At 41.8% G+C, this 12,588-nt stretch overlaps 1 protein-coding gene across 3 annotated transcripts in view; it reads left to right on the top strand.

Moving 5' to 3' along the window:
- The window catches only part of SH2D4A (SH2 domain containing 4A), a 74,892-nt gene that overhangs the window by 35,797 nt on the left and 26,507 nt on the right, over positions 1–12,588 (top strand). For all 3 annotated transcript variants that reach the window (XM_060136564.1, XM_060136563.1, XM_060136565.1), the window contains exons 5-7: positions 1,009–1,089; positions 7,388–7,499; positions 8,861–9,062. In XM_060136564.1, coding sequence (XP_059992547.1) covers positions 1,009–1,089; positions 7,388–7,499; positions 8,861–9,062 — 395 coding nt within the window. The remainder of the gene's footprint in view (positions 1–1,008; positions 1,090–7,387; positions 7,500–8,860; positions 9,063–12,588) is intronic.

Genomic DNA, 12,588 nt, shown 5'->3' on the forward strand with positions numbered 1-12,588 from the left:
TGCAGGGGCAGGATTGAGGTAGCCGTGCTGGTTCGTTTCATGCTGGCATAGAAGTGACCCTAGAGTACCCACTGTGCTCCACGCTGAATCTTGGTACAGACCTTTGGCTGAAACTTTGCAGGCAATTTCTCATCTAAGCCAGGACCCAGGAAGGAGTCCTCAGGCACAAGGCTCGTGAGTCGTGGTACCGTGGGTTGAGGGTGTCTAATATCGGCCACACAGGTCACGTGGCTGCCATGCTGGCCTTGGCCCAGACTGCACTCAGGCCAGGGACCGGGTGACTGGGGCCGGTGTAACTGACCTGGTCTTACGAGGCACCCCGTGTGCTATGCCAACTCAGTCACTGAGCCAGAGGGGTTGGCAGGCGGCCCACAAGGATGGTCCCAGGGAATCCAGGCAGCAGAACTAGGAATCCCATTGGCAGGAGCTGGCTCCTGGGAAATCCGTCTAGAGCAGCAGAAGCCGGAACTGGGAAGTGGGGGAAGTGGGGGGACAGGGGGGATGTGAGCGGGCAGGGAGGGTGGGCAGGGCTCCCAGGCACTGGGTGTTCCAGGTATGTCTCCAGCCCTAGAAGGGGAGAGAGGCGAATGCAGTTAAGTGGCCGAAACTAAGGTGTTTCTCTGGTCCGACCCAAAACACGGGTTGGGGTAGAGCAGGGATTAAGAGAGAAGGAAGGGAATTGAGATTAAGGAGTAGTGTTGATGTCTTAAAGTCATCCCAGGGACCTTGGGGCCAGCTGGGAACAAGACATGAGCAAACCACCAGCTCCTGGCTGCTGGGCAGTGATTCATCTCTAACCCTACTGAGTGCAGAGGCTGGGGCTTCATATACCTGCCCCCTCAGTCAGGATGGGCTCAGGAGCTCACTTGCTGGTGGGAAAGGGATGGATCCAGTTGGTGGGGGGGCAGCATTTGGGAACATCGACATGAGGGAAGCATTAACAGATTATCTTCTGGAATTGCACTGCAGCTCTAAATGGCATAAAAATGTGTTTCATTTAATTTTTAGTTGCCCTCCAGTTCCTCAAGAAGTATTCACCAAATGTTGGCAGATTCTATCAGTCGTATGAAGGAATATGGATTTCACCAGGTAAAAGACTTACCTTCCGTCTCAGGGGCTAAGTGCAGAGCCAGTTCCACTAATGTTTCACAAATTGTTTTATTAGCCTCATGCAGAAATGAAATTAAGCAGCAGACTGTGAACTCTATCTTTGAAAAGCTTGTGAGCACAGCTGTTCATCTTTACCTGTTTATCTGGAGTTGGAGAGTCTTGAGTATCATGGAAAGGATGTACCAGGACGTATCTGCTCGTCAGGACATATCGGACTCCTCCCTGAAGATCTGACGTGAGATAGCATCCCGGACAGAGGCAAACGCTGGGGAGACTGATTTCAGAGAGAGATAAACGAAGCATGAAACTTGGCGGAAATCGTGAATTCACATTAGGTTCCCTAGGTGTTCACTCTTTCTCGAGCCTGTCCCTTTGCGCTGAGCAGCTGCTTGGGTCACTGTGCCCACGGTGCCTGCAGGGCCTCCAGGCGCTCAGGTCTCCGGGTCCATCCGGACAGGGACCTCTCTGCTCCCTCCATCCTACTGCCGTGTTACCATACATGCGGCTCAGGATAACTGAGGCAGAGACTGGAAACCCTGTAGGGTTTGGCCCACAGATGGTCTGAAAAAGTGGAGTGAGAGATGAGGCTGTAAAATGAAGGTTCTGGGGGCCACAGGCTGGGATGGAGGCTGTCAGGAGGCGGCTGGGGCTGGTTACCTTGGGTGGTGACCCAGGCCCGGACTCCTCTGCAGGGCCACGTGTGAGCTGGAGAGCTCGCACGTTTGAGGCGTCAGTCATGGGGAGGTCTGGAGCTGTGGGCCTGGTGTGCAGACGCTGATGTAATACATGCCTCTTTATAAAACAGCAGCAATAGTCCCTAAAGGAACTCCCCAGTGACCCTGCCCTGATTACATTATGCCATTTTAAATGAGGGCAGGTGAGGAAGAAAGGACAGAAGATCTGTGTGTTCGTTCAGACGACCTATGTTGAGTTCCTCCTGCGTGCCAGGCTCTGCTATGGGCACTAGAGACACAGTGAACGAAACAGATAAAGTCCCTGCCCTTGGAAAGCTTCTACCCCTGATGGGGAGACAGATGATACATCTGTGTGTGAACTCAGGTCCTAAGAGCTCTGCAGGAAAATCACGCAGGATGAGGGAGCTGAGGAATGCAGGGAGGGTGGGAATTGGATTTTATAGAGGTGGCCAGAGAAGTTGACATTGGAGCAGACACCTGAAGAATGAGGGCGGGGTGATGGGGATGGCTGGGGAAGTGTGTTCCAGGCAGAGGGAACAGCACGTAGGAGGGCACAGAGGCAAGAGCTCTTGGACATGGTGGAGGAACGCACAGAAGTCAGTAATGAGACGTAGTGAGGGGCTGATGAGGGAGCTGGTGGGAGTATTTGCATCAGCAGCCCGGGACGAGCGGCTTTGTGTCAGGGACCTTTGACAGCTCCGTCTTCCCATCTCTGGCTCCACACCCCGGCCCCTGGGCGTCTGGACCAGTGTCCAGGCTCAGCCCTGCTGCCCCTCCACTCCCTGGCCTTCATCCTGGACCTGTGTGCTTCAGCAGAACACTTCTAAAGAAGAAATGATGGTTTTCTAAACAGGGAAAGTAAAGATCAACTTGTAAAGACATTTCTAAAAGTAAATTTTCTGGAGGAATCCTTAGAGAAACTCGGGACAAGTTCTTGAGTGTTCTAGCTGCTTTGAATAAAAACAGTGGCCAGGGTCAGCTCTCATCTGCTATTACTCTGTGAAACATTAATTTTGTCTCCTTTCTCACTGTGCTCATACATAATGACACTGTGGATGAAAAAGGAGTGAGACTTACTAAACACAGCTCTCTCAGACACTGGAGTATCAACTTAGCAGCCAAGTACCACCCGAATTATTATTTACTTAATATATTTCTTTAAGTAGACTCACTTGGTAAACTTCTTGCTTTTCCTAAGCAACAGTATCCTTAGTATAACAGTATGCTATGATAGCATAGTTTAATATTGTAGCTATATTTTTCTAATTATTTAAAATCATTTAAAAATATGTGTGTGGAAGACAAACAAAGCTCCCTTTGAATTTTTTTCTGTTTGAGCTTAGAAATTTCTACCAGCACTTTTGATATTTTCAGGCTTGCCAACAGCTTCAATAAGGCAATGGCAAATTTTAAGTCATTTCAAACACCAAAAGCTGCTCTTTGGTTTTTATAATATTAACTAAAGAAGGGGGGCTTAGCTCTAGGCAGGAAAAGAATGTAAGAAAAAAAGTGAAAACAGTGAAACCACAAAAGTTTCGTTGCATCTGAGGTGAAGTGCATAATATGATTATCACCATCTTCTGTGCTAACTGTGCTTTAATGGTGATTGAAACCAGTTTCACAGCATCGAGGTTCGTATTTTACTTGTGGTGAAATAATTTAACCACAAGAAAGTCTTTATCTTTCTATAGGAAAACACAAGAGAAAAAAACCATTTCTGTGGTGCAGAGCAAAGCACGGCCCGTCTTTCCCGCCCCTCAGCCTGTTTCATGACTCAGCTGACGAGGCTTTTTGCCACACCAAGTTGTAAATTCATTTTTCTCATGAACACTCAGAAGGTTGTCCTCAAAGAAACAAAGGAATTTTTAAGTGCTTTGGTGTGTTAGTTTTCTCTTTGGTTAAAAACGAATTCCCTTGGGTGTACTTAGGCTATAGAACTGTACATGTCAAAATGGTTAAGATGGTAAACTTAGTGTTATGTATATTTTACCACAATTTTTAAAAAATTTAAAATGGTAATTTTAAGTTATATGTATTTTACCACAGTAAATAATATTGTAAGACCACTATACTTCAATAAGATATTTCCTTTTTAAGGAAGACTCATGTTTCTTATTCTATATTTTTCCTTCTCAAAAAGGATGCTTTTAAAAGATATTTTTGTATATTTTATTTTTTCTTTTCTTTATTGAAGTACAGTTGATTTACAATATTGTGTTAGTTTCAGGTGTACAACAAAATGATTAAGTTTTTTTTTCAGATTACATTCCATTATACATTATTATAAGATATTGAGTATAATTCTCTGTGCTATACTGTAAATCCTTGTTGTTTGTCTGTTGTATATATAGCAGTTTATATCTGTTAATCCTATACTCCTAATTTGTTCCTCCCTCCCTCTTTCCCTCTCCCGTTTGGTAACCATAAATATGTTTTCTGTGTCTGTGAGCCTGTTTCTATTTCTAATCTATTTTGTATATAGATTTATTTGTATTAATTTTTAGATTCCACATATATGTGATATATAATATTTGTCTGTCTCTGTCAGACTTACTTCACTAATTATGATAATCTCTAGGTCTATCCATGTTGCTGCAAATGGTAATATTTCATTCTTTTTTATGGCTGAGTAATATTCCACTGTGTATAAATATCACATCTTCTTAAGCCAATCATCTGTTGGTGGGCACTTGTGTTGTTTCCATGTCTTGGCTATTTTAAATCATGCTGCTATGACCATTGGGTGCATGTATCTTTTTGAATTAGAGTTTTCTCCAGATATATGCCCAGGAGTGGGATTGCTGGATCATATGGTAGCTCTATTTTTAGTTTTTTAAGGAACCTTCTACTGTTCTCCATAGTAGATGTACCAATTAACATTCCCACCAACAGTGTAAGAGGGTTCCCTTTTTCTCCACACCCTCTTTTGCATTTATTATTTGTGGACTTTTTGATGATGGCCATTCTGACTAGTGTGAGGTGATAGCTCATTGTGGTTGATTTGCATTTCTCTAATCATTGGTGAAGTTGAGCATCTTTTCATGTGCCTGTTGACCATATGTATGCCTTCTTTAGAAAAATCTGTTTAGGTTTTCTGCTCCTTTTTTGATTGGGTTGTTTACCTTTTTGATATTGAGTTCTATGAGCTGTCTGTATATTTTGAATATTAACCCTTTGTTGTTTGCATCGTTTGCAAATATTTTCTCCCATTCCATAGGTTGTTTTTTCATTTTGTTGATGGTTTCCTTTACTGTGCAAAAGCTTATACGTTTGGTTAGGTCCCATTTGTTTATTTTTTGCTTTTATTTCTTTTGCCTTGTGAGACTGACCTAAGAAAACATTGGTACGGTTTATGTCAGAGAATGTTTTGCCTATGTTCTCTTCTAGGAGTTTTATTGTGTCGTATCTTATATGTAGTTCTTTAAGCAATTCTGAGTTTATTTTTGTGTATGGTTTGAGGGAGTATTCTAATTTCATTGATTTACATGTAGCTGTCCAGCTTTCCCCAACACCACTTGTTGAAGAAGGTGTCTTTTCTCCATTGTACAGTTTTGCCTCCTTTGTCATAGATCAATTGACCATAGGTGCGAGGGTTTATTTCTGGGCTCTCTATTCTGTTCCATTGATCTATGTGTCTGCTTTTGTGCCATTACCATGCAGTTTTGATTACTTTAGCTTTGTAGTATAGTCTGAAGTCTGGGAAGATTTTTCCTCCAGCTTTTTTCTTTTTCCTCAGGATTGCTTTGGCAATTCTGGGTCTTTTCTGGTTCCGTATCAGTTTTACAATTATTTGTTCTAGTTCTGTGAAAAATGTCCTGAGTGTTTTGATAGGGATCACATTAAATCTGTAGATTGCTTTGGGTAGTATGGCCATTTTAACAATATTTATTCTTCCAATCCAAGAACATAGGATATTTTTCCATTCCTTTGAATCATTTTCAGTTTCCTTTATAAATGTTTTATAGTTCTCGGTGTATAGGTCTTTTACCTCCTTGCTTAAGTTTATTCCTAAGTTTTTGTTTTTGTTTTGACATGATTTTAAAATCATGTTTAAATTTCATTGTTAGTGTAAAGAAGTGCAACAGGTTTCTGTGTATTAATCTTGTATCCTGCTATCTTGCTGAATTCATTTATTAGTTCTAGTAGTTTTTGTGTTATGACTTTAGGGTTCTCTATATAGAGTATCATGTTATCTGCAAATAGTGGCAGTTTTACTCTTCCCTTCCAGCTTGGGTACATTTTATTTATTTTTCTTGTCTGGTGGCTGTGGCTAGGACTTCCAATACTATGTTGAATAGAAGTGGTAAGAGTGGGCATCCTTGTCTCGTTCCTTTGGGAAGTCTTTCAGCTTTTCACCATTGACTATGATGTTGACTGTGGGTTTGTTGTAACTAGCCATCATTATGTTGAGGTATGTTCCCTTTATACCCATATTGATGAGAGTTTCTGTCGTGAATGGATGTTGAATTTTGTCATGTGCTTTTTTGGCATCTATTGAGATAATCATGGGTTTTTTGTCTTTTCTTTTGTTGATGTGGTGTATCACATTGATTGATTTGCATATGTTGGGCCATCCTTGTGACCCTGGAATGAATCAAACTTGATCATGGTATAGGATCCTTTTTATGTGTTGTTGGATTCAGTGTGCAAATATTTTGTTGAGGAGTTTTGCAGCTATATTCATCAAAGATATTGGCCTGTAAATTTCTTTTTTTGTAGTGTCTTTGGTTTTGGCAGCAGGGTGATGGTGGCTTCATAGAATGAATTTGGGAGTGTTCCCTCTTCCTCAGTCTTTTCGAAGAGTTTGAGAAGGATCAGTGTAAGTTCTTCTTTGTATGTTTGGTAGAATTCCCCAGTGAAGCCATTTGGTCCTGGACTTTTGTTTGCAGTGAGTTCTTTTTTTAGCTACAGATTCTATTTCACTTCTAGTGATCGGTCTGTTCAAATTAGCTGTTTGTTCCTGACTCAGCTTTGGTGGGCTGCATGTTTCTAGAAATGTGTCCATTTCTTCTAGGTTGTCCAACTTGTTGGCATATAATTGTTCATAGTATTCTCTTATGATTTTTTTATATTTCTGTGGTATCAGTTGTTATTTCTCCTCTTTCATTTCTTATTTTGTTTATCCGGGTACTCTCTCTTTTCTTCTTGGTGAACCTGGCTAGAGGTTTGTTAATTTTGTTTATCTTTTCAAAAAAACCAGCTCTTGGTTTTGTTGATCTTTTCTATTTTTCTTCTGAGCTCTATTTTATTTATCTGCTCTCTGATCTTTATTATTTCCTTCTTTCTGTTGACTTTGGATTTTGTTTGTCCTTTTTCTATTCTTTTAAGTGGTAAGTTAGGTTATTTATTTGAGATTTTTCTTGTTTCTTGAGGAAGGCCTGTAGTGCTATGAACTTCCTTCTTAGAACTGCTTTTGCTGCTTTCCATAGATTTTGTAAGGTTGTGTTTTCATTTTCGAGCTTTCTATTCTCTTCCATTCATCTATATGCCCATTTTTGTGCCCATACCATGCCTAGTGCCTGCCTCACTGCTGGAAACTGCCAGAGTCCCTCACCAGTATTTGTTTTTGGTTTTTTAAACAGAAGAAAGAATCTGTGAAGAAAACACAAGATGAAGAAGTAAAACAAATAGATGAAGAGAGAACCAAGCAGATTTATAAGAGCTGGAAAGAAGATTCGGAGTGGCAGGCCTCTTGTGAGTACCCAGAGGCCTCCATAACAGTGACACTAAGCTAGTTTGTTCACAGAATAAGATGATCCATCTAGGAAGCACTTAGAGTGGTTGTTGAGAGATTTTTTTTTTTTTTTTTTTTTGCGGTACACGGGCCTCTCACTGTTGTGGCCTCTCCCATTGCGGAGCACAGGCTCCAGACGTGCAGCCTCAGCGGCCATGGCTCATGGGCCCAGCCACTCCGCGGCATGTGGGATCTTCCCGGACTGGGGCACGAACCCGTATCCCCTGCATCGGCAGGCGGACTCTCAACCACTGCGCCACCAGGGAAGCCTGAGAGATGTTTTAACACTAAACTATTACTCAAAGGCTACAGAGCCATCTAAACATTGAATAGCAGAAAGGTTCTCATCTCAGCATTGAATGGCAGAAAGGTTCTCAATTCATCTTTGTACCATCAAAATTATGATGTATGTATATGATGAAATGGTATTTAGCTATGAAAAAATGTTTTGGAAGAGTGTTTAAAGTCCTTGGAATGTGTTTATATCTTTTTAGCTTGGAGAAGGAAAATCATTATAAAATAGTATGAAAAATATCCCTACTTAAAAATGTCTAAGTATATGAGGGAAAAGAAGTGGCAGGTTAACATCTTAACATTAGTTTTCTTAGAGAGGCAGGATTCAAGGTTATTTATTGGAATTCTTCTCGTTTTTCTGTATTTTTCTCAGTTTTCAACCGTGAACACATCTTAACTTTGTAATCAGAAGAACACAGGTGTGACAGGCTGGATGTGTCAGCGTCCCTTCCACACCTATGGCTCAACCCTGCCCCATTCTGAGTTAGCACTTCCCAGAGATCGTCCTCCTAGGGAGAGGCCAGTGCAGATGAAGGCAGAGCAGAGCATGTGTGAGGATGCTGGGAGGATTTGGGTTTGAAACAGGATTAGAGCTTCCATCTGACTTGGACAAAGACACCCTAACTGCATGGTCATCCCTTGAAGCAACAGGAGGAGAACAGGGGCGGCTGTGTTTGCAGAATGTTGGGAATTCCATCACAATCAACACCATTAAAATGACAATTTTTGTGAAGTGAAAATGTTTACCAGATCCAATCACTTATATGCAGTGAAATCTTAGTGTAATGGAAGACTTCAGGCATTTCTGTGAAATCAAACATAACAGATTCTGATCAATAATGTCTGAAGTACAGATACACTCAGTAAAGCTTATTCTTACATCCTGCATTAGGGTCTTTAATGCTAGGCATTGCTGGTGCCTGTTCATTGTTACCAGAGTCCGTTCTGTTCACCGTCTGAGGTGCTGATTCTTCTAAACATCTCCGTGGCTCATGAGGGCCTTTCTCAAACCCCACTGTTTTTCTAGTGCGAAAATCCAAGGCAGCTGATGAGAGGAGGCGCTCCCTGGCAAAACAGGCGCGGGAGGACTACAAGAGGCTGTCCCAGAGGGGGAGAGGCGGCGAGGGGCCACAGAGCCCCCTCGGCGGCCCCCAGAAGCCTCGGAGGCCCCCCCTTCCACCCAAGCCTCAGTTCCTGAGCCCTTCGGGACACCCCTGCAGACCTCTCAGGTAAGAAGCCATGCAGGTGGCTTTAAGCATAAGCGGTGAAATGGCTGATTAAAACAGATGAATTGCATGGCTGCTGCGGGGAGAGAGCCTACTGGTGCCATTCAATCCGGCTCCACCTCTGAGTCTGTGATTCTGAGACACCTGGGCAGCCCTTTATCTCCCCTCATCTGTAAAATCCCCACTGTGGGTACCATTAACACAGCCAGGAATTTCGTGAAGATGCTCAGCGAGGTCCTGTGCCACCAGCCCAGCTCACCCCCACCTGGTGACAGCCAGTGAGGGGAGGGGGGACAACTGGGGGGTCATCACAGTAGGAACCCAGGCTTGCCGGGCTTCACATCATGAGCAGAGCTACACTTCCTCTGCTCAGGATTAAAGATTTGATGATAATTCTCATTCTGGGATATACAGCCAAGCTCATAGATTGAGAATTTGGAAATGTCTCTTTTCTTTTTTCTTTTTAATATCTTTATTGGAGTAAAATTGCTTTACAATGTTGTGTTAATTTCTGCTGTACAACAAAGTGAATCAGCTATATGTATAAATACATCCCTATATCCCCTCCCTCTTGAGCCTCCCTCCCACCCTCCCTACCCCACCCCTCTAGGTCATCACAAAGCATTGAGCTGATCTCCCTGTGCTATGCAGCAGCTGGAAATGTTTCTTTTTTAAATGAAGACTTTATTTGGCCATGGTGGTCCCTTTGCCTCCTAGGCTGTGGGGGGAATTAGGCACAACAATTTGTTTTGGAAAATCCCTGAATAAAACTACAGTGCAAACCCACAGCCAACATCATTCTCAGTGGTGAAAAACTGAAACCATTTCCACTAAGATCAGGAACAAGACAAAGTTGCCAACTCTCACCACTATTATTCAACATAGTTTTGGAAGCTTTAGCCACAGCAATCAGAGAAGTAAAAGGAACCCAAATCGGAAAAGAAGAAGTAAAACTGTCACTGTTTGCAGATGACGTGATATTATACATAGAGAATCCTAAAGATGCTACCAGAAAACTACTAGAGCTAATCAATGAATTTGGTAAAGTAGCAGGATACAAAATTAATGCACAGAACTCTCTTTCATTCCTATGCACTAATGATGAAACATCTGAAAGAGAAATTAAGGAAACGCTCCCATTTACCGTTGCAACAAAAAGCATAAAATACCTAGGAATAAACCTACCTAAGGAGACAAAAGACCTGAATGCAGAAAACTATAAGACACTGATGAAGGAAATTAAAGATGATACAAACAGATGGAGAGATATACCATGTTCTTGATTTGGAAGAATCAACATTGTGAAAATGACTATACTACTCAAAGAAATCTCCAGATTCAAGGCAATCTCTATCAAACTATCAATGGCATTTTTCACAGAACTAGAACAAAAAATTGCACAATTTGTATAGAAACACAAAAGACCTCAAATAGCTAAAGCAATCTTGAGAAAGGAAAATGGAGCTGGAGGAATCAGGCTTCCTGACTTCAGACTATACTACAAAGCTACAGTAATCAAGACAGTATGGTACTGGCACAAAAACAGAAATATAGATCAATGGAACAGGTTAGAAAGCCCAGAGATAAACCCACGCACATATGGTCACCTTATCTTTGATAAAGGAAGCAAGAATATACAATGGAGAAAAGATAGCCTTTTCAATAAGTGGTGCTGGGAAAACTGGACAGCTACAGTTGAAATTAGAATGAAATTAGAACACTCCTTAACACCATACACAGAAATAAACTCTAAATGGATTAAAGACCTAAATGTAAGGCCAGACACTATAAAACTCTCAGAGGAAAACATAGGCAGAACACTCTATGATATAAATCACAGCAAGATCCTTTTTGACCCACCTCCTAGAGTAATGGAAATAAAAACAAAAATAAACAAATGGGACCTAATGAAACTTAAAAGCTTTTGCACAGCAAAGGAAACCATAAACAAGACGAAAAGACAGCCCTCAGAATGGGAGAAAATATTTGCAAACGAAGCAACTGACAGAGGATTAATCTCGAAAATATACAAGAGGCTCATGCAGCTCAATATCAAAAAACCCAATCCAAAAATGGGCAGAAGACCTAAATAGACATTTCTCCAAAGAAGATATATGGACTGCCAACAAACACATGAAAGGATGCTCAACATCACTAATCATTAGAGAAATGCAAATCAAAACTGCAAAGAGGTATCACCTTACACTGGTCAGAATGGCCATCATCAAAAAATCTACAAATGGGCTTCCCTGGTGGCGCAGTGGTTGAGAGTCCGCCTGCCAATGCAGGGGACACGGGTTCGTGCCCCGGTCTGGGAAGATCCCACATGCCGCGGAGCGGCTGGGCCCGTGAGCCATGGCCGCTGAGCCTGCGCGTCCGGAGCCTGTGCTCCGCAACGGGAGAGGCCACAGCAGTGAGAGACCCGCGTACCGCAAAAAAAAAAAAAAAAAATCTACAAACAGTAAATGCTAGAGAGGGTGTGGAGAAAAAGGAACCCTCTTGCACTGTTGGTGGGAATGTAAATTGATACAGCCACTATGGAAAACCATATGGAGGTTTTTTAAAAAACGAAAAGTATAACTACCATACGACCCAGCAATCCCACTACTGGACATATACCCTGAGAAAGCCATTATTCAAAAAGAGACATGTACCACAATGTTCATTGCAGCACTATTAACAATAGCCAGGACATGGAAGCAACCTAAATGTCCATCGACAGATGAATGGCTAAAGAAGATGTGGCACATATATACAATGGAATATTACTCAGCCATAGAAAGAAACAAATTTGAGTTATTTGTAGTGAGGTGGATGGACCTAGAATCTGTCATACAGAGTGAAGTTAGTAAGAAAGAGAAAAACAAATACTGTATGCTAACACATATATATAGAATCTAAAAAAAAAAAAAGGTTCTGAAGAACCTATGGGCAGGACAGGAATAAAGATGCAGACGTAGAGAGTGGACTTAAGGACACGGGGAGGGGGAAGGGTAAGCTGGGACAAAGCGTGAGAGTGGCATGGACATATATACACTACCAAATGTAAAATAGATAGCTAGTGGGAAGCAGCAGCATAGCACAGGGAGATCAGCTCGGTGCTTTGTGACCACCTAGAGGGGTGGGATAGGGAGGGTGGGAGGGAGACTCAGGAGGGAGGGGATATGGGGATACATGTATACATATAGCTGATTTACTTTGTTATACAGCGGAAACTAAAACAACATTGTAAAGCAATTATACTCCAATAAAGATGTTAAGAGAAAAAAGAAAAATGCAGTGATATCACAGCAGAAACCCCCATCCCTTATCTTCACTAAATATAAAATTATTTTCTCCTGGTTATTGCTATTACATGAGTTTTTCATATTCTGGTCTGGAGGAAGATGATATTTAAAATGACCAAGAGAAACCAAATATTGATTTAATGAAACACAACTGTCTAAATCCTTTTCCTCTGAAATAAAAACTAAAAATCCTTCTCTGTTAGGAGTATGGAAAAATAAAAAACAAAGATCTCCTTTTGTGT

The sequence above is a fragment of the Lagenorhynchus albirostris genome, chromosome 21 (assembly GCF_949774975.1).
Source record: "Lagenorhynchus albirostris chromosome 21, mLagAlb1.1, whole genome shotgun sequence".
Classification (NCBI taxonomy): Eukaryota; Metazoa; Chordata; class Mammalia; order Artiodactyla; family Delphinidae; genus Lagenorhynchus; species Lagenorhynchus albirostris.